Raw genomic sequence first — 27,642 nt, forward strand, 5'->3', positions numbered from 1 at the left:
CGCTCTGGATGAACGTTGTGAAATGTAGCATGTCTGTTTGTAGCCATGCAGGATTCCGCTTGTCAAAGGTCCGTGTCCGCAGTGGCTTTCTGTCATCCTGCCCTTTGCACCATCCGTGCTCGGTTGTGCAGGAAGTTGTGCTACGAGCCTGCTCGGCCGACCAGCAATTTGGAATAACATCGCGGCAAGCCAAAGCTTGTCGTAGGGTTCAAGCACCTGGGTGCAGCTGCAACCGCGCTTTAGTGTGGGATGACTTGCAGGGCCGTTGGTTGCCAACCGGCAGTGGAGACGCCGACTCGTAATTCTCTGACAGCGTCTGTTCAGGGGAAGCCCCGAAAGCGTTAGCACCACTTGTAGGGCCTATAATATTCCAACCCCTATTACGCCCAACGACTAAAAGATGCACGTGCACTGGAATAGGTCACTGCGCCTAGGATCGGAGGAATGCGCTCCGTTTTTTGTTTGTTTACTGTATCTTACGTCGTACTAGTGAGGTCCTAAGGCCTGGATCCACTCAAGATGCTTGTGACGTACTCCGTTCGCCAAAACGCATCTACGGTCCTGTTATCCAAGCTTTGTACGAAGATGAGTCTGCCAGAGAAAATGTGTAGGAATTGTAATTGACAGACGGTTTCTAGTATCTTACGATACATCGGTCGGTATACGCATATTACTAGTGCGGAATCACGAACGTACACGGAGTAGTTTAATTACTCTCCCAATCCAATCTAAAAACCTTACTCCGTACTCCGTACTTTTAGCCTTTTTGCCCCAACCCGAATTGCGGCCTAAACTCTTGGAAGTTTCTTTTTAAGTTTGGAACATCTTGCAAGATTACGGTGTTTCGACAATGTAAGGCGTAGACATTTCACCTCCAGTAAATTAAATTACCCGTCTCAGAAAAGCTTGGAGTTTCCATTACTTCTTTTGGATTCCCGCTCAGTTCCGCTGAAGACCCATAGATGATACCACGTCCACATTATTGCATGCTCAGGAGCATAATCCTATTACGTTCTCCCTCATTTGCCGGCGCCCAAAACTCCCTTGCTTGACTCAACCTCATTTTCGTGCTTTCGTGGAGACTTCTCTACCACTTTCAAAAATGACCGTGATTGCGGATTCTGTGTTGCGACTCGTCGCGTTCTCGGCTGACCTTACATATGTGAGCCGATCAGGGGAGTCGAGCACGATTTCTAGGTCTCTGGTTAGGACACTGCCGCGGAAACGCTACAATCAAAGAAAAAAGCGACAGATCGACAACGGAGTAGGCCGAAAAGTAGCACGGAGACGCGGTTTGACACGTACATTTAGAGTCTCTGGTCTACTCTATATATTGCGTAGACGCTTGTAGGCGAGTCCCAACCGGAAGGCTGAATATGCATCCCAAATTCAAGTGTGCTTCTTTGCTGCTTCGTCTCCTTGTACTGAAATCAGATATTCGTATCAGCAGTTTTGTCCTACAGTCGGTAATTGCAGCTTCACTTAAAGAACTTCGGCGGCGCCGTCTGGTCATCTACGGTCCACGATATCAGCCTCCAAAGTATTCCTGTGCCAGACCGAAACCGTATTGAGGGTCTGGTCAGTGACAGCCCTTTCCAGTCGGTTTACTTAACCTCGTCCGGCATAGCAACATAGCCCCCAGCGACTCACATGTGTACTGGCCGTATAAACGAAGGCAATACTCTGCCACTATCAGTGCTTTGCCATAGCTCCATGTAACTACATACATTAAGCATATACGGAGATGCCTGACTCTAAAATATATAGAGATTAGCAATGCGAATTTTGTTAAGGCGCTGGTAGTCTTTCCAACATCTGCCTTGCAGATTTAAGCAAGGTCCCCCATTTTCTCCCAGATAGCCGGGATCCGGCTAGTGCCACCGCCGCGACTGACACGAACTTAAGCAATACCAATATGAATATGTAATCGACGTGAGAACAGTTTCTCGAAGAGTTACTCAATGACATGACAAAGAAGGTAAGCGGCTTCTTATCGGTCTATGTCTGCTTCTATTCTCAGCGACAGCCTGAAACAGTCAAGCTTTGCGATAAATATGGCGGATATGCAAAGATTCCAACTGTAACAGCTAAACTTGCCCACTATGCCAGGAACATCCTTGACGGCAACCAGCCTAGCGATGAGGATTGGGCCAACCTTCAGCAGTATGACTAGTGAAGCAGCTCCATGAGCACCTCCCTCGGATGGAAAGTGGTAACCACTGGACTAGTTCAAGCGCTTCAGGACCATGAGACCAATTGTGATCACAGTTGTGCGCCCTTGGTCGGAAAATTGTCGAAGATGCTATGCCAGGGTCGAAAAGGAACAGCCAGATGGCCTGGGCTATCCTGCTAATATTAGGCAATGGGACAAGGATTACTTCTCAATTGAAGGCTCGCGTAGGAAATGAAAACCACGACGCCTTTGTCGACTGTGTCGTGATAGCCGCAGGAGTGGCCGCCTCTCTTATCAGACTAATGTGGCTCATGCTGTTGGACAGAAATCTTTACGTTGGGCTTGGCTCCACGTCCGCTTCCGTGGTTCTGTTTGATCTTCTTATGGCGTATATCCTCGACGATGACGGCAATTTTCTGTCAAGCACGGCGGTATATACGGCTATTTTGGTTGCGTTTGTCTTCTCGAACGCTGACAAAAAAAGTTGTTCATAATTGGATGAGCACAGAATTCGTGTTCTGATTTCCAATGGCCTTGGGACTGTGGGCGAAGCTACGGCGATACATTGAGTTGGCCTGCAGGTTAGAGCAATGAAACATGAGTTACTTAGTACACAGTCATATGCTACAGGGGTTATGATGACACAGAGCTGCTTCCCCTCATTCTCGGTCAGCAAGATCATACGACCTTGTCATACAGTGTTTGAAAACCCAATCTCTACAGTTGAGATATGTAGAGAGATGAAAAGGCTGCTGAATATAAATGTGTCTACGGACATACACTGCACAACAGGTGGAAAATGAATGCGATAATCAGGTACGTAAACAAAGAATACCCTAAAACTAATACCACGAGGAGAATTGTGTTCGAATATGGAAATGGAGATGTAAAAGCCAGTGGAAGGTGGTATCCTGCAAAACGTAAAAATATCCTCCTTTCGCCTTCACAGCGTCCCACTCCGAGATCCATCCACTGCAAGATTATTTCTGCACCCGCGCGATGCCTGCTCGGATCCGCCGGTCGAGGTTCTGTGCAGCCCGTGCCATGTGTGGGTTGGCCACACGATCAAAGCGCTTCATAGTGCGCTCAATGGGAGGCGAAATGTGGTTCCGGACGGTGTTCTCAACCGGCGGCGTGAGATAGTTGGTAGTAACATGTTCCCAACGAGGAGCCCAGCGGGTAGTCTGACGGGCCATTTGCTCATCCCCTTTGGGTGCAAACAATAAGTAGACGGGTGCAAACCCGACCAGACCAGCAGCACCAAATGTGACGAGCTCTGTAGCCTTAGCAGCAGGGACACGGGCGGCCATGGTGAAGATGAGGGGAGTGAAGCCTTGATAGTATTGTTCTCTAAAAGACAGGAAGACGATTATTGTTAGTGATGGAACACTCCGGTAAAGAGAATACGAGCTTGGATTGGAGATAAACACTTCTAAAGACAGAAGAGTGCATTATAAGGATCAAATAATAGAACTAGGCGAGCTTGGATAGTTGTACGTACTCCTTTTCGAAAACTATCGAGATATGGCGATTTATGCGATGCACAAAGCTGCTTTTCAAGGTTGAGTTGATGAAATTAGCATGAAGATTATAAAACCTTGTTGTAAAGGAAAGAGAACAAGAAGTTATCCGACTTCATGTAGAGAATAAATGAGGAGTAGGGCGACCAGTTCTGGCCCAACCAGCCTCAAGCCCGACGAGTGTGGCAGTTTGTCCGATCCTCAAGGATCAACCACCGTCCAACACCTCTGCGTCACTTACCTTTCAAGAATGTTCTCGGCGCGGTGATCACTGAACCCATCCTCTCTTTCAGGGCTGCCCCCAATGTAGCACATGAGTTACGTGGTCTCGTGCAGTTTAAGTACGTGAGACAAGATTGCAAAGGCAGCCTCCCTTGTACAGTGTGATGCGATATACATACAGACTCTTCAGTCAAAGCCTGTTGTCGCTGTATCCTCTTACACACCTACTTCGCGCGATGTATGCTTCTCTCCTTACACCGTACTCCCTTATAACTCGTTCCGATAGAGACTACGGATAGTGGATTCCCTCCCCAAACGCACTAACAGACACACGCTAACATGGTAGCAGTCGTTAGAATGCGGGGTAAATGAGCCTAAGCTGCATCAAAAGATGGGACTTCCAGCAGTGTCAGCCAACCAGTGACCGAAACAGGCTGCCACCAGTTCAAGTAGCGTTCCATGACCTGCACTGCCTACGGAGTACAACTACAAGCATTAACAGCCAATTGAGTTAGATAGATGGTGGGATGGATTTTCGGGTCTAAATATGTACTGTATGGAAGGGATCAAGGTCGCGAGCTTGATGGATTTGTATCTTAGCTAACGGCATACTGTATATTTGGATGTCTAAAATGAATGAACGCGAAATGGCACCCATCAGGACCGAAGAAATCAATGTTATGACCGGCAGTAGTAGCCCAGCATCATTCAAACTAGATACTTTCATCTAGCTAATACATTCAATTTCTTGATAAATTTATTGGCACGATAATAGACCTAGCGCATGCACTCATGGGCAATGAGAACGCACATAAGATAATGTGGCTATAAGGATTTACTATAATAACAAAGCAGACGATTCGGCTTGGTAAAACGACAGCGAAGTACATTTTAGTATAAAAACCAAGCGTTATATAATTACAGAGTAAGGACCAGGCACTACTTGTATACAGAGTTACTACCCTGGCCTGTTGGTGAAAAGCGGTACGTCCTATCACCACGAAAACACAAATGCCAGGCGGTTGATGTCACGTCCAGACAAGCCGCTGATGCCGATGAGCCGTTTAGAAAGCTTGTTCTTCCACTCCACTTTTTCCATTGTATCATTGCCGAACTCAATGCTTCGGTTGTCCGTAGTCGTAAAGCCGATGCCACCCAGATGGTGGTTGTCTTGATTGTCCCACAGGAGGAGTTGTTTGATGCGTTCGTTCTGGTTGAAGACGAAACAAGTGTGCTTGCTATTGCCAGACGCCTGTCCGGCCAGCTCCTCCTTTCCGTTTGTGTACTTAACACGGACTGCTTGGATGTGACTCTTGGACGACCACAGATGAAGCTCGTGAACATTCTCGCCCAACGGCGCCAGAAGCGTGAAGCTGGCGCCGCTTACGCCGCCCACAAATGTCGAATACACGCGCGAGCGCTCGGCGACTCGGGCCAGTGTGTCCTTGAGCCTTATCCGTGCGTTCTCCCCCCCCTCGCCATATATAACCGCCATGTGCACGTCGAGGATTCCGACTATCGCATAAGACTGGTCTTCCGGGCGCATCGTGTTGCGCCCTTCCATCCAGCGAAATACTGTATTTGGCTCGATTTCGGCCAGAGGTTTGGTCTTGTGCAGCACCTCCACCGGTATGCGGGTGATCTTGCTGATTAATGTATCCAGCGATTTTTTGTCGCCAAGTAATACTCCTGTATCAGAGAAGAACTCGACGTTGGCTGGTGCCAGCAGCTCCTGCAGCGTCCAGCCGCGAGTAAACCAGCGGCTCATTTGAAATGCCTCTTGCCATTTGCCGATCTTACTTACATCAGGGCAAGTCACATCGGCGAGATAGGCGTAGCAGTGAACTGCATTCTGATAGTATTCGTACATACAGTTGATGTTCTCGGTTAGCTCGGCACTGCTCGCCTTGTCGATGCAGCAAGTGTCTATCCAAAAATAGGATATGTTGTCCCGCCGCGCCTGCTCGGCACAGAAGAGGATTTTGCGGTAACCGGCCTGATCTCCAGCCGTGCCATCTTGATAGTGCTTGAATGTGACCTCGCCCTCTCCCCAGGTGTGTGAAAGGATGGCATAGGGCGGAATGTTGGAATGGGCTTCAACTAGATAGGGCTCGCCCTCACCATCCCAGTAAAGAAGACGCATGATGTTTGATACGAGTTTGATAGAATTGCTTCGCGAAAAAGATTGACCATACTGACTGGTTCTATACACATTGTCCGGCTACGGATGTCTCTATTTATCTCTCGAGAAGTGGCAAGATGCAAGCAGAATGACTGCTTGGTTGATCGCGATGGTAACAAGGGTCATGCGGCTAACCGCCGGGAATGATCTGCTCCGACCCGTTTTCCGTGCCTCCAGCCACACTTGACGCCCACAATTGCCTGACAATAGGCTCCCAGCGACAATGCATTGTCCTCTTATCTTGATCGTATATGCTCAGTCCCAGTTATTAGGCGCCGCCCTCTTTTCGCCCACTTCTGTGAAACATGAGCTGAGGACTGATTGCGTCTGGGCGCCGCAGAGAATTGGTATGCGCCCCTAAAAGCCTCTCCAACAGGTGGGTCAAAAGGGCCTGCGCCGCACAGTGTACGGAGTATGCTTCATGCCTCCACACAGCAGTGTGGATTCCTGGCAGACCGAGCGGCAAGGGCAGGCCGTAGGCCTCCACAGCGGCAAGATAAGAGGAGGCGAAGCAAATTGCCAGGTTTTCAAAAAGCCTTTGCTTTTCTGGGACAACGCTATTGGTCCATAGAAAGATCTACGACGTTGTACTGAATTGAATTCCCGTGGATCTACTGGTAGGGCGGCTGTGTGATATCCGCTTCCAGGTGGCCTCCTTCGTATCTTTCACCAATTGCACTGGAATGCAGATTTTCACATTTTTGTACGGTGTACTCCGTAGTCTCCTCTATCTTCCTTTATTTGGGAGGTCTCCTATCTACAGACCAGCATCCTGGTTTCCGATCGTGACGCTCTTCGTAATCTGGTACTCGTCCATGCCGTAGAGGCTGCCCTCCTTTCCGTATCCGCTCTCCTTGACGCCGCCAAAGGGCGCCTCGGCAGCGCTGATCTTGCCCGTGTTGACGCCGACCATGCCGACCTGCAGCTTCTGTGCGACGCGCATGGCCCGCGCAATATCCTGGGAGAAGAAGTAACCGGCCAGGCCGAGCTCGGTGTCGTTGGCCAGCCGCAGAACCTCTTGTTCGGTCTCGAACTCGAAAACAGGCGCCAGGGGACCAAACGTCTCGTCGCGGCTGACGATCATCTCAGACTTCATGCCCGAGAGCACGGTGGGATCATAAAAGAAACCAGTAGTGCGCGTAACTTTGCCGCCGACTTCAATCTTGGCGCCCTTGGCAACCGCATCCGCCACATGCTCTCGGACCTTGTCGACGGCGGCCTTGTTCACGAGCGGACCCTGGGTCGTGGTCGCGTCCAGGCCGGGACCGGTCTTGAGCACCTGAACTGCCTTAACCAGCTTTGCGGTGAACTCCTTAGCCACGCCCTTCTGAACATACAGACGGTTTGCGCTGAGCGGTCAGAAGAAGATCGGATGCGGGAAAAAGGGGTGAAAGAGAGGGGACAAAACGTACCAGACGCATGTCTGTCCGGAGCAGCGGAACTTGCAGAGCATAGCGCCCTCGACAGCGAGGTCGAGGTTGGCGTCGTTGAAGACGATAAAGGGCGCGTTGCCGCCGAGCTCGAGGCTGACCTTCTTGAGTGTGCCAGTGGCTAGCTTAGCCAGCATCTTTCCGACGCCGGTCGAGCCGGTGAAGCTGAGCTTCTTGACCAGCGGGTTCGTGGCGAGTTCCGTGGCCGCCTGCCGGTCCTTGGTCGGGCAGACCTGAATGGTCGCCGGGGGAATGCCGGCCAGGACTGCCAGCTTGGTCAAGGCCGTGCAGGTAAAGGGTGTCTCGCTGGGCGGCTTGATCACGACGGCGCAGCCGGCCGCCAGGGCTGGACCAACCTTGCGCGTGATCATGGCCGCGGGAAAGTTCCACGGCGTGATGATGGCGCATACGCCAACGGGCTCGCGCAGCGTCATCAGCGTCGTGTGCGGCGTCGACGACGGGATGGTCACGCCGTACGCACGTGTGGCCTCCTCGGCAAACCAGGCGAGGAAGCTGGCTGCGTAGAGCACCTCGCCCTTGGCCTCGCTCAGCGTCTTGCCGTTTTCGAGCGAGAGGATGACGGCGACTGCATTGTGGTTAGGATGATGTTGTGTAGAGTCGAAACAAGGGAGCACGGCGGCAGACAGAGACAGGACTGGACTCACGATCGTCAATGTTCTCCAGGACCAGGTCGTTCCACCTCCGCAACAGCTGGCCTCTCTTCGCACCCGTGGTGCTTTCAAAATAGGCTCGCTGTGCCACGTCGGCGCTCTGGATGGCCGTCTGGAAGTCCTCTAGCGAGCAGTTGGACACCTGGCCGAGAACGGCCTCACTCGAGGGCTCTGTATGGTTACATGCAAGTCAGTCTATCCATTTGTTCAATTATTTGTATATGACCCGCTAGAGACACGTACCATAGACATCAAACTTTTTGTCCTTGGTGACCCATTTTCCGTCAATGAGGGCCTCGCCCGAAAACAAGCTCTTGTTCTTCAGCTGTACACAGTTGCAGGACTCGCGTTAGCTCCTATCATACCCAGGCCGCATAATAACATACGCTTTTGATGTGTTGCTCGGAATACGCCATTGCTGCAAGCTATAATCTTGATGTCTGGGATGTTGTAGAGCAAAGTCTTATGACTGTGGTGGTAGAAGATGAGGACAGAAGATATACTGGAAACTCTTCGCAACTTCTCCGTGTACGGTGGAAAAATATGTCAGACGAACAGGCCATGTACTCCATAGCTTCCGAAGCTCATGGTCAACGAGATGTTCTTTTTGTGGGCCATTGCACTATGAATGGCCAGACTTCTCCCTTCTCCCCGAACGACGGACGCGGGTACTCGATTCTAGCGGCAGCACTGACATGGTTGACGTAAGAATCCGGGCGCGCGACACTAATTCGAGTACTCACTACACCTCGTTATGGAAACAGTAGGGTGGCTTCGATCACATATGGAGTAAACAATGCGGGTACGTCGGCCGCTTCGTGAAAAATTTCTGCGCCGCCTATAGCTGCCTTTTTGGTATTAAGGCCATGTTCAAAGCGGTTACATATCGATCACGTGATATGAATCAACATCGAATGCCGATGCATGCGGAGTAGACAGGGGCAACTACGGAGCATGTGTTGAGGTACTCCGTACGGTGAGAGAGAGTATGGTGGAGAGAGGAGAACGGTGGAGAAGATGGGGACTCAGTTACTTAGTAAAATATGTTGGACTTTTTGCTGAAGATTGAGGCTCTGGATTCCTAAGGTAGACTTTGCGGTCATACTAGCATCGACTTTTTCTCAAGATCTCTAATCGATTAGAGTTTACTTTCATTCGAATGGCCTTTCTCGGTCCCAGCATCATTCTCCACGTTAAGAGTCAGACAAAAATGTGGTGTCTCTCATATTCCGACACAACGTATGCTTCCCCTCGGTACTCGCGAGAATCAACCCGGCATGGTATCTGAGTCTCCAAACGTAAAGATCAAAGCTTTGCGCGAGTTTGCTCGTATAGTTGTTTTTTTCCAAATGAACAGACGACGGTTTAGCTAAAAGGCGGTGACTCTGTATTTCGGCCTTGGTATGGGGTTCGTAGCTTTGAGAACCACCACTGTTGCGAGGGGCCGACTCTGCATGGCTGCCGATAAGACCATAATCCGCCACCTCTGCACTCTGCTATTTCTAGCATGTGGAGGTGCTATTACTGCGATTATGAGAATCAGACACTGTAAACCCCCCTACTTCATGTACTTGTGGTGCGATTAGTACTCCTCCATTATAAGTCTACAATATTCAGCTCAGAATAGCTTGCAAAGGTCCAAATCTTCTGACCGTGACTCTGCCTACAGTATATCTTCTTCACTGCCGATGTATCGCCTGTTTTTCCTTAGTCTTGCAGCAGTACTCCTATCGCCCCGGTGTTTGATTGACGATTCTCCGTTGTGGTTCTAGGGTTCCGGGGAGTCGGGGAGTAAAACTCGGCAAGGAAAAAAATAGTGCCTGGTTTACTTATAAGCACAATACTAGTGGTGAGTGAGGTGTAGTTTTAAATATTATACCAATCGAACTACAGAGCATAAGGATTATAAGGACGATGCTAACTTCAGGATCGACTTCGTGAAGTGTGTAAGTGTGAGGAGCAATAGGATCCAGAGGCCCGCAAATTGCCATTTGTGGCCAGAATGGCCTAGTTTCATTCGCGCCGAAAATCCCGGAGTCGAAGTTCGATAGCGATAAGGACCCATTTTACACGTGATATGACTCTGCGCGTCACGAGGTTTCTTCGCATTTGGTGGGGGACGAGCTTCTGCATCAAGAATTTTAAAATCTTGCCTCTGTCGTTTGCTTCACTTTGCGCCAAACACTTGACCTAATCTTGTCTCGAGACTGGAAAACTTCCTCAAGGCCTTTTGAGCGCATGCGCGCTCAGTATTTAACGTGAACCATGGCCCCCTCCGTGAAAGCCTGCAAAGAGCAGGTTGTTGACGAGCTGCCAAAGCGCTTCAAGCGCTTCAAATTTGGGATCCAGTGAGCTGCACCGAGTCATCGCTGCGCTCTGGCTGAACTTGGACTAACGTGCCGACTTCCAGATCAGGCCAAGACATTGTCAACCAAAGCGTCCTTGAAATATCAGACTCTATGCTGTACGATGTCGAGAACAACCGAGCACCGTATCCCCATGGGCCTCTCGACTCTCGCTTGGTTCGTCTTTCGCCTCCCTCAAATCGCTGTCGCATCTTTAACACATTACTTCTTGTATCTAGGGAACGTCTAGCAAGATTGGACAGTGTGCTACGTGTCTGATGCCTCTCAGCATGTGCCCTGGTCACTTTGGGCACGTCCGCCTTCCGCTTCCTGTATTTCACATAGGATATCTAGGTTTTACTATCAAGATCCTACAAAACATATGCAAGGTTTGTTTGCTTCACTTCCACCTATCTGATCTGCTGTTGTTTTACTGACTTAGCCTCTTGAACACTTCAGGACTGTGGGCGCGTCTTGCTGATGGAGTCCGATCGACGAACGTTTCTGAAGGAGCTCCGAAAACCGGGAATCGACAATCTTCGAAAAACACAGATATGCAAGAAGGTCAACGAGATCTGCAAGAAGTGCAAGGAATGTCCATATTGCCAATCTCTGAACGGATCAATCAAGAAAATTGGCCCTCTGAAGGTTGCCCACGACCGATTTGCAGCGTTCAACAAATCAACGGCAGCCAAGAAAATACCCCCAGCAAGAAAGAGGGAATTTGAACATTCATTTTCGGAAGCCAGGAAGAGAATACCAGACTTGGAAAAGCATCTGCACCGAGCTCTTGAGGACCTTGACCCTCTGCATGTGCTGAACCTTTTCAAGAAGATCAGTCCAAGTGACTGTGAACTTCTTGGTCTGGATCCCCTGGACGGCCGACCGGAGATGTTCATTTGGCAGTATCTACCAGCGCCACCCGTCTGCATCCGCCCATCGGTTCAACAACAAAGCTCCAGCACAGAAGACGACCTGACGACCAAGCTGGCCGAGATTGTTCAGGTTTGCGGGTTGATCCGCACTGCGCTGGTCAAAGGTGCCCCTATCACTACTCTGATGGAGCAGTGGGAGTTCTTGCAATTTCAGCTGGCGATGTACATCAACAGCGAGCTTCCAGGGCTTACTGCAGCCCGTCATGGCAAGCCCATCCGAGGATTCTCGCAGCGGCTCAAAGGAAAACAGGGTCGGTTTCGAGGAAACTTGTCCGGCAAACGAGTCGACTTTTCTGGGCGCACAGTCATCTCGCCCGACCCCAATCTGGCTATCAACGAGGTTGCTGTTCCGGTGCTTGTTGCAAAGAATCTGTCGTATCCCGAAAGAGTCAACCACATCAATATCCGAAAACTTCGGAATTTGGTTCTTAATGGTCCGACACAATGGCCGGGAGCGAAGTCTATCCTGAAAAAGGATGATGGAGGATATAAGCTGGATCTGAACTTTGGAAACAAAGAACAATTTGCAAAGGATCTCCGGGTTGGGGACACGGTGGAGCGACATCTCGAGGATGGCGACATTGTTCTCTTCAATCGCCAGCCGTCTCTTCACAAGCTCAGTATCATGTCGCATCTGGTCAAAGTCCGGCCTTGGAGGACATTCCGGTTAAATGAGTGCGTGTGCGGGCCATACAATGCAGATTTCGATGGTGATGAGATGAATCTTCACGTCCCTCAAACTGAAGAGGCCAGAGCTGAAGCACTGACTCTGATGGGAGTGAAGCACAATCTGGCAACTCCAAAAAACGGAGAGCCCATCATTGCAGCCACGCAGGATTTTATCACGGCCGCCTATCTTATCAGCAGCAAGGATCGGTTCTTCACCCGGCACACCTTTGCCTACATGTGTGCGCACATGACTGGCTCGTCGGAGCAGCTTGATATACCGCCTCCTGCAATTCTAAAACCACAGGCACTCTGGACAGGGAAACAGGTCTTCAATATAATGATGCGTCCGAACAAATCGTCCAAAGTGTTGGTCAACCTCGATGCTAAATGCAAGGCTTACAAGAGACGTCCTGGTGAAGCCCCTGACATGGATCCAGAGGACAACTTTCTGGTGGTCCGCAATTCAGAGGTCATGTGCGGGCGAATGGACAAATCAACTGTTGGCTCTGGAAAGAAGGATTCGGTGTTTTACGTCATCCTGCGTGACTACGGTCCAGATGAGGCCGTCACGGCTATGAATCGACTCGCAAGGCTCTGTGCACGTTTCATGGGCAATTTCGGGTTATCAATCGGTGTTTTTGACGTGTTTCCGCTCACTACCCTTCGAGAAAAGATCAAAATTCTTGTTCGGGAAGCCAATTTGAAATGTGATGAACTTATCCACAAGTTCAACACTGGCAAGCTAGAAAAGTCTGCAGGCTGTAACCTGGACCAAACATTGGAAAACTCGATTTCTGGTGTTCTGAGCAAAGTTCGATCTGCGGCCGGTGACCTCTGTCTGGAGACGCTCAGCAAACACAACGCACCGCTTACCATGGCCACATCCGGATCCAAGGGTCTGGCCATTAACGTTGCGCAAATGGTGGCCGTCGTCGGACAGCAGATCATTGGTGGCCAGCGTGTGCCCAATGGCTTCCAAGACCGGAGTCTCCCACATTTTCCCAAAAATGTGCGCAATCCGGCCTCGAAGGGTTTCGTGCAGAACAGCTTCTACTCGGGTCTCCTGCCTACGGAGTTTCTGTTTCACGCAATCTCGGGTCGAGAGGGCCTGGTCGATACGGCCGTGAAGACGGCAGAGACGGGATACATGTCCAGAAGATTGATGAAATCACTGGAGGACTTGTCTACGCAGTACGACAACACGGTCCGGACATCTTCTGGCGATGTTGTGCAGTTTCAGTTTGGCTCTGACGGACTGGACCCGGTGGACATGGAAGGATCTGCCGTGCCGGTCAATTTCGAGCGGAGTTGGACGCATGCAGAGAGCATCACTTGGAGCAATGCGGAGCCTTCGCTAGATCCAGACACAATCATGGCCGTGTGCGACTCCCTACTGGCAGACGAGCGAGCCAAGTACATTCGGCGGCATCTGGTCACTGATGCGTTGTTGGATTACAACGACCAGTCGGATGCCAGTCTCGATCTGCAAGAGGGTGCTCGCAAGTTTCTCGACGATGTACGCCAGTTTGTGCAAAAACGTGCAGACAGACTCACCAATGCAAAAGAGCGTCTGGTCGAGACGTTCGATGCCTCACTCGCATCGCACCGCTCCTATATCGACAAAACAGCAAAAGTGTCAGAAAAGACGCTGAGGGCGTTTGTGGTCATGTGCCTGGACAAATTCCGCAAAGCCCACGTCGAGCCTGGCCATGCAGTTGGTGCCGTTGGTGCGCAGTCTATCGGCGAGCCCGGAACGCAGATGACGCTGAAGACGTTCCATTTCGCCGGTGTGGCTGGCATGAGCATTACTGAAGGTGTGCCACGTATCAAAGAGATCATCAACGCATCCAAGAAAATCAACACGCCGATCATCACGTGTCCGCTCCAGAACCCTCGTCAGATCGAAGCAGCGCACATTGTCAAGGGGCGCATCGAAAAGACTTACATCTCGGACGTCCTGAGTTATGTCGAAGAAGAATGGGACGGCAACGAAGGCAGAATCATTATGAAGGTGGACCAGCAGGCATTGAATGACCTGCAACTGGGAGTCGGTCTTCATGATATTGCACTGTCTGTTTGCAAGCAGAAGAAGCTAAAGATCGATGAGAACCTCGTGTTTGCCGACACTTTCGCAAGCACGATCACGATCATTGTTCGCAACGGCGGGGCAGATTATGGGTCAAGGCGTTCTGCTGCAACCAAGGCAAAGGCCAGTGCGGACAACCAAGACCTGCTGTTTCGCGTCAACTTCCTTCGCCGCCAGCTGCCTGCGATAGGAATTTCCGGCTACCCCGACGCTGCTCGCGCGGTGATCCAAACGGAGAAAGACGAGCACACAGTGTACGTGGAAGGATACGGACTGCGGGAATGCATCAACACAGAAGGCGTCATTGGTACCGGTGTGGTGACTAACAGCATTATGGAATGTCTGGATATTCTCGGCATCGAAGCGGCCAGGAAGTCGATCGCCGTGGAAATCAAGAACGTGATGCGCGACATGAACATTGATCCGCGGCACATGGAGCTTCTCGCTGACGTCATGACGTACAAAGGCCAAGTGCTTGGCATCACGCGCTTTGGTTTGGCCAAAATGCGGGACAGTGTTCTGCAGCTCGCCTCATTTGAGAAGACGCCTGACCATCTGTTCGATGCGGTTGCCGGACTGAAGGAGGATCCCATTCAAGGTGTCAGCGAGTCGGTCATTATGGGACAATCGATGAGCGTTGGTACTGGAGGATTTGGTATGATCCGGCGTCTAGGATTGCAGCCAGATGATTTTGCACCGCAGCAAACGGTTTTCGAGGATGCATGGAATGCGACCATGAAGAAGTAGGCGGTGCGAAGCATCTAGCCAAACCAGCAGAGGCTGGACAAGGCAAAGATTCTCAAACACTTTTCTTACCATGGGTCACGGCTCCCTACTGTGTTCAACAAGACGACAGTCTCAGCTCAGGAGATGCTGGTTTTTGTGACCGTTTGCAGGGAACTCAGCACGCGTAATTGGGCACGCCGAGGTTGTTTACGGCGGTGGAGCTTGAGGATGGCTGCATGGATTGGAATACAGTCTCATTTTTGCCTGGAATATGGGCTCCTAATGAGAAATTGGCCGTTACTGCCAGGGACTGAGGGTGGAAGCCCAGCTTTCCGTGACGCCTTCGGCATTGACTGCCCTGGCGTACGGAATGAAGATCCCAGCAAAGTGTCGCTCTCAAAGCAGTGGCTCATAGCAGGAGTTTATGTAAAATAGCGTGTTGGTTTCCGCTGCGCTGATCAGGTGCAATGTGTTTGAAGCTTTCTGGGGGACATTAGATGGTTTACAGTACAGCTGCATACAATAATGCATTGGGCTTTTTGACGTACTTTCTCGGCCCAGTAATATATGACCATTTGTCGTGCTTCCCCAGAGCCCTGGCTCCCAATCTAAAGAGGTCTACGAAGTACCAACGAGGTCATCTTCTCAAATCGCTGTGGGTGCAAATGCACGCATAGATCATTGTACCTCTCAAAACACACCTGTCACGGCTCAAATTTGGTCTAGTCATCAAAAACCAATTGATGAAAAAGCTTAATTCCCCAGCCAGATATCCTACTTCTACGCACAGATCGCGCTCACGCTATGTGTCCCACGACGATTTTCTCGCGATTCTCGGCCTCCCGCACGGCCGCGGCATCCTCCAGGTCGTCTTCGCTCAGGCCCATTCCCATGCGCTCGCGCCGGTGTATCGCCTCAACGACAGTTTCGTCGCCGGCAACAGCACGCAGATCCTGGTCATGCTCGGCATCAAAGCTCCGCCTCAGATGCTCGGGACCGATCAGGGTCAAGACGATGACATAGACATACACGCAGCCGAGGAAGATGCAGATGACCTTGCCGTACTCGTAGCGGCTGACCTTGCCCTTGGGCGGCAGCGGGAAGCGCTCGCCAATGGTGGACTCGATAGTGGACGAGGCCGAGGAGACGAGGTTGCCCAGCTGGTAGGCCGTGCCAACAACAAAGGTACGGAACGCTCCCGGACTCAGCTCCATGAGGTGAATGGGGATGACACCCCAGGCACCCTGCACGCAGAACTGCTCGAAGAAGGCGACCGCGATGATCCGCTCGTTCGAGACGAAGGTGTAGGGATACAGCAGAGCGCCGCCGAAAATGCACATGACGATGATGCTAAGACGACGGCCAAAGATCTGACTAGCATAGCCAACGAGGGTGCCACCGGTCATGGCGCCCAGATTGGCGACGACCTGAGTGATGGTGACGGCATTGGCCGAGAAGTTGTACTGGTTCGTCAGCATCGTGGGGTAGATGTCCTGCGAGCCGTGCGACATGAAGTTGAAGCCGGCCATGAGGAGGACGAGGTAGGTGAGCATCATCCAGTGGCGGCGCAGCGCAACCTTGCCCTCGCGGTAAAAGGTCTTGGTGACGCTGCCGTCGCCGTGTTCCTCGGCGCTCTTGCGCACGGCCTCGCGCTCCTGGAAGGTGGCCGTCTCGGGCAGCATCAGACGAAAGATGATGATCAGCACGGGCGGACAGGCACCAAACCAGTAGAGTGGACGCCAGCCGTGAGGGGTGGTGTTGACGAGAGCACGGGCAAAGAGCGTGGCCAGAAGGTAGCCAAAGGCATACTGCATGAGAAGAGTGATTAATAAGCAGTCTTTACGAAGAGCAAAACAGAGCAGAGCAAACGTACGCCTTGCTGGAGGATGCCACTCATGATGCCACGGGTGTCCTCAGGGAGGTCTTCGAGAGCGGTTGCGGCAGCGTTACCGTACAAACCGCCCATGGCGATGCCGAAGAGGGCGCGACATGCGAGAAATTGGCGATAGGTCTGGCAGAAGCCGGTGCCGAGCTCGAGGGCGATGAACAGGACGTTGTTGAAAACAAAGGGCCATTTACGGCCGTAGCGGTCGGCAGCGATACCAAAGGCGATGGAGCCAATGGACCGGAACATCAGCACCAAAGTAATGCCCCATGTGATGTCAGTTTTGGTCTTGTTGAAGGTTTCTGCCAGGTCGCTGACAGTAAGCGAGACGGTGAAGAAGTCGAAAGCGTCCCAGGTCTGCGGCGGTCAGTCAGCGACGAGGCAAAACAGGAGAAGAGAGAAGAAAAGGGAAACTGACCCATGCAATAAAGGCAACGGAAAAAAAGGCCCATTGGATGCGGGTGACAGACGCGATGAGGCGGAATGGATTTGGAGTCTTGGTCATGGGCGGCTTCAAAGAGCTGATGCGCGTTCTGATGTACTTGGAAGCAGTCATGTTGTGATGCGGCGGGTCGATGTTGGGTGACAGGACAGCCTGTCCACCGAAAGACTTGTCATACTCTGAGTCTGCCATGGCTGGAAATAATCTTGTAAAGCCTTGGTCTTGAATATGACCTGAGAAATTTGTCGCTCTCTGGTCACTTAGGACGAGACCTTCAAGGGCAGACGAGCACTGAGGAAGCGAGAGGGAACACAAGACGTTGTCTGACTGCTGGGAAGGCGGCCCTTTATGTCCATCGGCGAGGACTAGACTGCCATGGATGTACTCTGTACTCCGTACCATGTACCACGTCGTATGTAAGCTTTGGCTAGCCAGTCAGTGTAAGCACAGACGGGGCAGAAAAGAGTGGGTCTAAATGGCCACACGCAAAACGACGATCTCTTCTTGCTTTCTGGAGGCCCTGGACCAAAAAGGTAGACGTACCCCACCACTATGCCGTCACAAACAAGCGCCTACGATAGGCATGCAGATTTTGTCTGGTCATATGGTCGGTCCTTCGGTCGACTGATACGAAGCAAAGAGGGCAGTGGACAGCAGCAATCGTCTGGCAGACCGCCTTACCAAAGCTGAAGTTGCCGAGGCCAGTCCTATTTACACGATAGTGGTCTGCGATAACAGGTCCAAGACAAAGGATGCGCAGGAGCAATTGTCGGGCTGTTGGACGACGGGCCAGGATGCTAAGCATGCGGGATGCACAAAGTGGTTGCAATGCACCACCAACTTGCAGCAGCTGCATCAAAGAAAATGGCTGCGATGTGCGGAGTTGTTTTACTGACTCTGAAGCAGAACATCTTTACTCCGTATTCCATCCAGCAACCCCAGTTTGCACACTCGACGCTCAGTCACTGCTGCAACTCTGCGCTAGAGAATACTACCATATATGAGGCCTAGAACCAAAAACCCTACACGAGAATCTCAATTGTCCAGTGTCCCCGCAAAGATTTAGTAAAACGGGAGTAAATGCCCCGCGTTGCGTTGTCGGAGAAGACGAAATGAGCAAGAGAGCCGGGTCTTCTCCAATGGGGGAAACAGCGTTCCTCCACATAATGCTGGAGCAAACCCCGTCGCGCTAGCCCTTTTTGAAGAACTAGTGGCCCTTGCCCGACCAAATAAACGAGTGGTCGCAATTTCCCCGTATTTGCAAGGCCACAAAGCCGGAGAAACGACAACGGCAGGAATACTGAGGGGTGTGGCACACTTTTCACATTGTCGACCGGACAGGAGGAAAGAACGGACCGGTGCACCATCTTACGTTTTATTCTCATCTCACGGGGAAGGTACAGAATTTGGGGATTGGGCAGCAAGGCCAATCGCGTCCTTTTTTTGTTCGTCTTTTGTCTTTGTATCTCGCAATCATGTTCCCAGACGGCAGACGGCAGAGTAGCGTCTGGGCGGTAGCTGACTTTACCGTGACCGGCCCCGATACCATGCACGCTCCATCGGCCGCCTAGAGCAGCGGCCTGTGTGGCAGACGGCAATCTAGCGTGGCCGCTATGACGAGAAAAAAAGGAACAAAGAGCGGGAACAGAAAGCCAGATAAAAAGGCACTGGTGGAAAAACGCCACGAAACTACGGTAACGCTGCGTCGAGCCGCCTTTCTCTTCTCGGCCACACCTGATCGGTGAGCTAATCCTGATCCCCAATGAACCTTATGATGCTCCCACTCGCAAAGTCAGAGCCCCTGCGCTCGGGCTTGCGCCGATTCCAGGGGCGGCCTCGACAGCCGAGGACGGGCTACCGGAAGCCTCGACGGCCTGACACGATGGGCAGACAGGACGCGTGTGACCACTACGTTCTACATCATAATGCGGCGACTGTGCCACGAGATAGGACCCGGCCCGGGTCTGTTATTCGTCCGACCCATATGACCCCATCGATCCTCCAGTCAGCGACGCTTTTGTGACTCAACGGTAGGTCAGAGCTATCATTCGCATATCGGTCCAGATGAACGGCTGGCTGAAGTTGTCCTGCAGGCTCGACAGAAGGCTCGACAGCGGACTCGTACACGTCACTAGGCTGTCTTACTGCTACTCCCAGCAGCCCATCTACCCGACTCAGCAGGACAGCTGTAACCGACGGGGTGTCGATGCTGATAGCCTTGCATAACCACGTACTGTCACAGTGTGCTGCCAGCGGACCGTTGAGATGAGAGACCGATTTTCGTGCTACGGTCTGCTATTTGCAGGCAATATTCCATGTGAATTGCTCAATACTTTCGACTTACCCAACAATTGCCACGTGCTCGGTTGGACATTCTACTTTCAAGCACATAGTTTGGGTATAATTGTTACCAAATTTAGGAAGTAAAGACAACCAATCTGAGGACGCGTCATTATCTACTGATTTATCGATGGTACGACATTGCCTATTTCCACCTCTTCTTTGCAGCAGTACCTTTTAGAAGGGATTTTGAAGCAGCCGGTTCACTGAATTCAAAATATGCATCATTTTCGCCGTCCAGTGCCAGCAGAAGCAGAGTGCAGGATCTAGCAGCATTCTTCACTGAAACCAAACTTATATACGCCTGAAACTGTTTTGCAAACCGAGCACGAGAAAAGCAACACATGGATACAACACATAACAGACACGTGTGCCTCGTATTGTCGGAAAAACATGGTTTGTAATGAACCACCAATACGTTACAGGAATTTGTTACTTCATAAGATGTGTCAGACATGGTATACGTAGCAGGGGTAATACATCAAGGCAAGCAAAACTCAGAGTGGAAAAAAAGACAAGACCTAGCACCACAGTCCAAAGGCGCCTTTGCGCCTAGCTATCTGGCAGAACAGCAGAACAGTATCCGAAACAGAAGGCTTAGGTGATATCTCTTATTGCCCCAATACTACACGAAAGACATGAAAAAGGGAAAGAAAGATCACAGACAGCTTTACACCGATTCACCGAAAGCGTGGACACGGTGAGCCGATGTTGACGACAACAGTGATCCCGACCGGTCGTTCTCCTCTTCCTCCCGGTTATGTCTTCCGGCAGTGCCTGGCATCTGTGGTAGCGGGTGCATGGAGACGTCGACGCCGGCGATGGCCTTGTTCTCAAAAAAGCGTGTCTCGGACTCGGTGGATTTGCGCGACATCGAAAGCGGCGTTACTGCGGAACCGTTGCCCGAGTAGTCACGACTCCTCTGAGCTGTCACGATGGAGTGGTTGACCACGATGCAAGCCGGGCCTCCGCCATATTGCGTGTTGAGAGCGGACATGAACGGCTTAAGACATGGCATCGTTGCGGCGGCAACGGCGTAGCCCAGCTCGATCTGTGTGAAGACGGAAGCGAGGATGCCGTGCAGCGACTGGTCGTTGCTGTATATGCCTTTGTGAAGGTATTGCAGCCGGAGTGCGGCGAGAGCGATAAGGCTGGAAGGGGAGGAATCTGGATTAGCAAAAGCCGGAACAGATTCTCGTCTTTCCGGTGACAACTTACGGAAGACGAAGGCCGTAGGCAAAGACCACGACGGACTTTTTGCTCCATGGAAGCTGCAGGCCGTGGACGAGTTGCAGACTGCCAAGGAAGAGAGCGGCCTCGGTGGCGACGTCCAGAGCAGTGACGGCCGACCAGCGGGCAAACTGAGCCGGTCAGCATGTGTAATCAAACACATCACGGAATCACGGAATCACGAAATCACTTACGGTGCTCGAGTCACAGTTCTTGGCTCCGTCGGGACTCCACGGCTCTGATACGTCGCAGCGGATGGCGACAACGAAAACGGAAATGACAAAGTAGCAGGTCGAACCAACGATCAGGGCCCTGGACATGAAGGTGTGGCCAGGGTCGCGTGAGAGGCGCATCAGCAGCAGGGCGATGGAGCACTTTGTGAGCCACATGCCGACGAGGAATAGGATGTCGGCCACGTAAATATCGCGTTGCCAGTCGCTGGTGGCCTTGACCGTGAGATCAGATGAGATACGTCCAAAGCCGCGGGCTATGGCTAGGAACACGACGCTCGTCTGAATTACAGTGGCAGCCTGAGCCGGTCAGCGTTTCCCGCTTCTTCTCTCTTTCTTTTTTTCCGCATATTGTCTTGGTGGCTCTGTTGGCCGTTGTCTCTTACTTACCATACTCAGACATGACAACAAATCGTCACTGGCAAATGCGGCATCGCATTCTATCCGCACATAGGCACGAATCAGAAGCGAGAGGATGGCGAAGACGAGTGCCATGCTGGCTGCAATGGCCAGGATACCACCCTGGTCGGTGGCCGTGACGGCTTTTAGTGCCGGCAGTGCCGTGATGTTGGTCGCGTCCATGTCCATGTCTTCAAAGATATACGCCCTTTGATGCTGTTTTTCTTTGTCTTGTGCTACCGCCGTGCTCGTGTTCTCGTACGGAAAGGGGTCGGCTGAGTTGCCCCGGTTCGGTGAACAGAAATGCGGAGGGGCATCAGAAGGAGTAGAACTCGACAAAAGACAAGATAGATGCTGGGGAAGCACGAGGCAAGCAAACAGAGAGGAGTGGGTATAAGTATATCGTCACAACATGGCTTGCACGATTGATAGACAAGAGGCTGGACGGGGTCCTAGAGAGTAAAGTAGAGAAAGTGTTGAATAAAGTACAGATCAGGCTGCACTCCGACCTCAGGGAGAAAGGCTGGTGCGTGCTACCGCTGAGAGACGGACGACTGAACGTGGAAATCGAATAGGATAACGGCAATCCTCCCCCAAAGAAAGAAAGAAACAAGCACGATCAAGCTATAGAGTAGCGGTGGGAGGTACACGACAACAGACGAAAGACGAAAGAGGCCCGTCTTCATTTCTTTCCTTTTCTTGCTTCTGCCAAGACTACTGGACGGAGAGAGAGAGTCAGGATGTGAGACTCACAATGCCAAGCAACCCATAAAGACGATCTTTGAAAACGTGTGGGAAATGCAAGCCGGCATCGATCAGCGCTTCTACAACCCACATTCAGACCATAGACTCACGACGACAGTCGTGTTATGGGAGGAGTGAGACACAAGCACGGAGAGGAGGAGTCTTTGGATGCAGGGAGGCAGCGCAGGAACAGAGTGCTCACAAGGATACGGAGTAGTGATCTTCAATTCAGAGACATGTCCCCTCTCTCTCTCAGTTGCGGCTGCTAGTCACATTGTCCAAGGCAGGAGTGAGATCCATGAGAGAAAGCAAGCCCGGTGAAGAGACGTAGCGACAATGAATGAAAGTAGTTTCCAATTTAGGCACGCATGGCCAGTTCCTTTCCACGTCAAAACGTCCTCTTCTCGCCGGGTGTTGTCCCCAGTCTCACAGTGCGTGGGAAGACAGGGAGGAGGGGCAACACTTCTCGAGCGTGACAGACCCATGCAAAAAGAAAGCAAGTGGGAACCGATACGCGCATGCGATGCGAGAGTACGCACAGATCCACCAGGCTCGGTCACGGCCATCCGTGGCTTGCTGAGCTGCACAATAGGGGACCCATCAATGTCAGCTCGACGGCATGGTCTGTCCAGATGCAAGAGGCGATATGCAATGTTCTTACGCTCTTTGGACGAACGGCTTTTTGGAGCAGTCCAGCGCCAAAGTGGATTTGTCGCCCTTCAATGCCATGCACAGCACATGTTCTGAGAGACTGCCCGATGGCTATCGCAGGCTACGATATGACAGGGGCACATAGGGCGGTGCTATGTGGTATACGGCGTAGGGGGCGATCATTTCATCGCCCGTCAGCTCGTCCAGGTGGATCATCGACGCCGATCTTGGGCCTTCCAGGCAAGGGACAACGTCAAGGGACAAGGCAGCAGAGGGCGCCTAGAGAGCAGTCCAGATGGGCGAAATGGTCCGGGATTACTTCGTACGAGGAAATATATCGGCAGTCGCGAGTGCAAGTCATTGCTGAGACAAACATATGCACTAATGCATGCAGCCAGTCGATGAAGGGCGGACCCCCGGAGAAGGTGGCTGGGGATGATTGCGAGTCAGTATGCGTGGCCAGAGCTCAGATTAGAGCTGCCACGGCAATACGGAGTAGAGAGGCCGATACTGTTTATGTCCAGTAGACACCTGCGCCCAGCTGAAGGAAATGGTCCACTCTGTTGCACCTGCCGATCACTCTTGCAATTGGCGTACATGAAAGCGTCTGTACGCCAGAAGTACGATTGGCAGCTCGTAGAGAAAAAGCGATGCGGTCCTTTCAGACAGATCGACTGAAAAGACAGGAAGCCAGGTGCTGTGTGGTGATGGAAGACGTCATGGAGGCGATTGGATAACTGACGAGATGTGGTGAATGGCTTTTTTTACGCACGGATCACTACGAACGAAAATAGGGTTTTATGGGGGGGATAAATATCGGAAAAAAGAACAGGGTCGACGGCATATATAACTGCAGGTTAGATAACGTGACGAGCCAAGAAAAAACCCGAAAAGCAAAAAGTGACGAAACGAGGCCAAAAAAATCTGGTCTGGTTTCGAAGTGCCTGTTGGACAGGCGCATCAGGAATTGAGCCCGATGCGGGGGTCGAACCTGGAGGAGGATGTTAGGACTGGTGCTCGAGTTTGTGACGGTGCGAAAGCAATGATGGTATGTACTAACCCGCAACCTTGAGATTAAGAGTCTCACGCTCTACCGATTGAGCTAACCGGGCGTTATTTGTTGTCTGGCTGGCTCGACTATGAATCTATAAGCCAGGGTGCCGAAGTGTGCTGACTAATCTGCTTTGTCATCGCCTGGCAAACTGAACAAGGCAGGTACGGCGTATTACTGTCTGCATCAAGATTCGGCTTGCAATAAAATCTGCTTCCAAAAGAAGCAGCCGGTACATTGATACAAAACCAACAGTTATCGCCATGTTGCATTGCAGGAGTTGCAGTGAAGCAAGCTGCACTGTCATCACCGACAACCAACAGCAGACCCGATGGTAAGGTTACCACAGCGGTGCACCGGAACGGGAAAGCCGCCTTGGTTTGAGGTGCTGCGGCAGCATGGGAGTGACGAGCGGCAGGTTATAATGCCAACGGCCAACAGGCAACAGAGCGCTGGAAGCGAAAAGCGAGAGACGGGACGTCGGCTTAGACTTTCTTTTTCCATCGCCAGGGGTGACGCCACCTCGGAGCTGACGTCGTATTCTGGCTACCATCACACCTGAACACGCTAACCCCTGTGCTTGCAGGGAGAGAGCTGCTTCCAGGGAAGGCCGACAACACCGACACAGGCTTGTCTGTGGCAGTTCAGTAAGCCGACAAGCTTGCCCTGAAGGAGAAAGGATGGGCATCTAAGGTTGATCTTGTTCCGCGAGCTCCCCGTACAGGTAACAAACCTGCTAGCGGGCCCGTGTAGGCTGCAGCTGTGATTGGACGACTCGAGGCAAGAGCCAATCTGCGAGCGACATGCGCGAGAAAAAAAGAAAGACGAGGGCAGTGAGACAGACAGGAGGCAAGGGAGTTCCATCCGCCAGAAAGGAGACGAGAATGCCGAGAGGGTGTTTGTGTCGGTTGCCAGCAGACCGGAGAAGGGAAAGCAGCCGGTCAGCATGAATCAGGCGGGAGAGCGTGCCAAGGAGGGTGAGCAAATACGACGTATTGTGCTGTGTGCCGTGTCTAACAGCCAGCCTTGCGCGTTGGATAAAGAGTCGCGGTAACATTGTCTGCCCATCGACTTCTCGACACGGCCCATGATTTCCGGCAAGGGAAAGAAAATGCCGAGAGGGTGTGGCAGACCAAGAGAAGGGGATCAGCCAAGGCCGAGTACGGTGTGACCATCGAGTTGGGCCCCCCTCCCTAGTGGAAGCTGGTTGTGCACGTCCTGATCGACCGAACGGCTTTGCTAGCCTGAGAGCAGACTTCCTTGTGCCGGCGAGCTCCACGGTGGAATACGGCAACGGCTTCGCCAGAGAGGCAAGACAGAAGAGGTGGACAGACGACAGGACGTCCACGTGTGAGTGGACTCGTCCCTGTCCCAGCCTGCAGGGACTATGTCCTTCTTCCTAGCTGCTTGCCTTTTCCTGTCCGTCTGTTGGGGCCAGGTCTGGGCTCCCTCAGGCTCCCTTCCACAGCCCCCTCCTCTCTCTGCTCTTCATGCCTGCCGTCTCTTCCGGGACCTGCACACCTGCACGCATTCGCATGCAGACAGCCTCTGGCGTTCTCATATAAGCCTGCTGATCCCAAACGATCGTCCCCCGGTCTCGTCCTGCCTACTTGATCACGCTCCACGCCCACCCACTTGCCACGTTGTTGTTCCTTGTCGTCTGTCTGTCTTTCGCCCGTTCTTCTTGTTTTTCCGTTCCTCCCCGCCCTCTTCGCTCCTTTCCCTTCTCTTCTCTTTTCTGCCCTGCCAGGTACGGTTTGCTCCCGGTATCACATCGTCGCCAGCCCACACACGCAGACATGTCGGAAACGGACTACAGCAACAAGGAGTACCGGGTGGAGATCTCGTCGGAGGCCCATGTCTTTGACGCAGAGAAGCCGCTCCAACGGGGCAGCACCAACGCGGACGAGCGCGACATGGAGATGCTCGGCCGCACGCAGGTGTTGAATGTGTGTGGCATCATGTTCTGCAGCGAGCTGTGCGTGACCGTCTGCTGACGATGTCCAGAGAAACTTCCGCTTCCTCTCGACGCTGGGCTTTGCCTGCACGTTGATGAGCACATGGGAGATTGGCTTGATGTAAGCTCTTGTCTTTCTCTTACTCTTTCTATCTCCCCATCGCATGACACTGACTCTCCCAGGACGACAGTCTACGGCCTGGCCAACGGCGGCACGGCCGGCCTGATCTGGGGCTACCTGATCGTGTGGATGGGCTACATGTTGGTGTTTGCATCGATCGCAGAGATGGCGTCGATCTCGCCGACGGCCGGCGGCCAATACCACTGGGTATCGGAGTTTGCACCACCGCGGGCACAAAAGTTCTTCAGCTACATCATCGGCTGGGTGGCCGTGCTGGGCTGGCAGACCGGACTGGCCTCGCTGGCTTTCCTGGCCGGCACCATGATCCAGGGGCTGCTAGTGTTGACGCAGCCGGACTACGTGTTTGAAAACTGGCACGGGACACTGCTGGTGATTGCCATCACGGCCTTTTGCATCATCTTCAACACCTTTTTGGCCGGCCGCCTGCCCATGGTCGAGGGCATGGTGCTGGTCGTCCACGTGCTCGGCTTCTTTGCCGTGCTGATCCCGCTGTGGGTGCTGGCACCTCGATCCACAGCTGGCGATGTCTTTGGCACGTTTGCGAATCTCGGTGGCTGGAGCTCGACCGGACTCGCCTTCTTCGTCGGCCTGCTCTCGCCCGTCTACACGCTCATCGGCGCCGACTCGGCCGTGCACATGAGCGAGGAGGTACGCGACGCCTCGCGTGTGCTGCCGCGTGCCATCATGTGGGCAGCTGTCGTCAACGGCACCATGGGTTGGGTCATGTTGATCACCTTTTGCTTCACTCTCGGCAATCTGCTCGACGTGCTCGACTCGCCCACCGGCTACCCCTTCATCCAGGTCTTCTACAACGTCACCCACAGCATGGCCGGCACCTGTATCATGACCGCTATCCTCATCGTCAACATCACATCTGCCTGCATCAGCACCGTTGCCACCGTCTCACGTCAGACCTGGTCCTTTGCCCGCGACAATGGCCTGCCTTTTTCTGCCTTTATCGCCCACGTGAGTCTTCTGCTCTGTTCTCCTCTATTTCGCTCCCGCTCACCCACTCCCAGGTCAAACCCGGCTGGAATATCCCGCTCAACGCCGTTCTCGTCACCTTTGTCATCACCACCCTCCTCTCGCTCATCAATATCGGCTCTGCCGTGGCCTTTAACGCCATCGGAAGCCTTGCCGTCACTGCCCTGCTCGGCACCTACCTCATCTCCTTCACCTTCCTCATCATGCATCGCCTCACCGGCTCCGAACTGCCCGGCCATCGCTGGTCGCTCGGTCGCTGGGGCCTGCCCATCAACCTTGGCTCCGTCCTCTTCTTGATCGTCGTATGGGTCTTTGCCTTTTTTCCCCAGTACGCCGAGGTCACCAGCGAGACGATGAACTGGAACGTCGTCATCTTTGTCGGCGTCATGGTCTTTGCCGTCACCTACTACTACATGTACGGTCGCAAGTCGTATATGCCGCCTGTGTCGCTCATGAGGCGGAACGAGTAGTCTTGTCCGGCCGTGTTGTTTCTTTGGCGTTTTCTTGCTTTCTTTCTTCTTTCACCATCTCTTTTGTTCATTTGCTCTTGATTACGTCGCAATAGCACCTGGATTAGTGTCATGCTGTACAAAAAGTCGCAATCATTTCCATAAGAGCCTAGAGCTCC

General features: G+C 52.4%; 7 protein-coding genes across 7 annotated transcripts; 2 read left to right on the forward strand and 5 right to left on the reverse strand.

Moving 5' to 3' along the window:
• Positions 1-3,153: 3,153 nt before the first annotated feature.
• Positions 3,154-4,008, reverse strand: CMQ_1437 (uncharacterized protein; the record flags this gene model as incomplete). The annotated part of the gene is made up of 3 exons (XM_014318516.1): positions 3,154-3,523; positions 3,675-3,722; positions 3,935-4,008. 3 exons carry the CDS (start codon positions 4,006-4,008, stop codon positions 3,154-3,156), a joined length of 492 nt encoding a protein of 163 aa, XP_014173991.1.
• Positions 4,009-4,909: 901 nt separating this feature from the next.
• Positions 4,910-6,058, reverse strand: CMQ_979 (beta transducin-like protein het-e4s; the record flags this gene model as incomplete). The annotated part of the gene is made up of 1 exon (XM_014318058.1): positions 4,910-6,058. One exon carries the CDS (start codon positions 6,056-6,058, stop codon positions 4,910-4,912), a length of 1,149 nt encoding a protein of 382 aa, XP_014173533.1.
• A 796-nt stretch (positions 6,059-6,854) lies between these two features.
• On the reverse strand, positions 6,855-8,614 carry CMQ_1538 (succinate-semialdehyde dehydrogenase; the record flags this gene model as incomplete). The annotated part of the gene is made up of 5 exons (XM_014318617.1): positions 6,855-7,446; positions 7,510-8,113; positions 8,193-8,369; positions 8,442-8,523; positions 8,585-8,614. 5 exons carry the CDS (start codon positions 8,612-8,614, stop codon positions 6,855-6,857), a joined length of 1,485 nt encoding a protein of 494 aa, XP_014174092.1.
• Positions 8,615-10,463: 1,849 nt separating this feature from the next.
• CMQ_1652 (DNA-directed RNA polymerase 3 largest) lies at positions 10,464-14,980 on the forward strand (the record flags this gene model as incomplete). Its single annotated transcript, XM_014318731.1, has 3 exons — positions 10,464-10,546; positions 10,609-10,720; positions 11,003-14,980. The coding sequence occupies 3 exons, from the start codon at positions 10,464-10,466 to the stop codon at positions 14,978-14,980; spliced, it is 4,173 nt and encodes a 1,390-aa protein (XP_014174206.1).
• A 776-nt stretch (positions 14,981-15,756) lies between these two features.
• On the reverse strand, positions 15,757-17,478 carry CMQ_461 (sugar transporter family protein; the record flags this gene model as incomplete). The annotated part of the gene is made up of 3 exons (XM_014317540.1): positions 15,757-16,767; positions 16,833-17,201; positions 17,263-17,478. 3 exons carry the CDS (start codon positions 17,476-17,478, stop codon positions 15,757-15,759), a joined length of 1,596 nt encoding a protein of 531 aa, XP_014173015.1.
• A 2,818-nt stretch (positions 17,479-20,296) lies between these two features.
• On the reverse strand, positions 20,297-21,674 carry CMQ_1070 (uncharacterized protein; the record flags this gene model as incomplete). The annotated part of the gene is made up of 4 exons (XM_014318149.1): positions 20,297-20,777; positions 20,845-20,987; positions 21,051-21,368; positions 21,477-21,674. The coding sequence occupies 4 exons, from the start codon at positions 21,672-21,674 to the stop codon at positions 20,297-20,299; spliced, it is 1,140 nt and encodes a 379-aa protein (XP_014173624.1).
• A 4,056-nt stretch (positions 21,675-25,730) lies between these two features.
• Positions 25,731-27,484, forward strand: CMQ_389 (amino acid permease; the record flags this gene model as incomplete). Its single annotated transcript, XM_014317468.1, has 4 exons — positions 25,731-25,880; positions 25,939-26,009; positions 26,072-26,996; positions 27,050-27,484. 4 exons carry the CDS (start codon positions 25,731-25,733, stop codon positions 27,482-27,484), a joined length of 1,581 nt encoding a protein of 526 aa, XP_014172943.1.
• Positions 27,485-27,642: the final 158 nt, after the last annotated feature.

This window comes from Grosmannia clavigera, assembly GCF_000143105.1.
Source record: "Grosmannia clavigera kw1407 unplaced genomic scaffold GCSC_140, whole genome shotgun sequence".
In the NCBI taxonomy this organism is placed as follows: domain Eukaryota; kingdom Fungi; phylum Ascomycota; class Sordariomycetes; order Ophiostomatales; family Ophiostomataceae; genus Leptographium; species Leptographium clavigerum.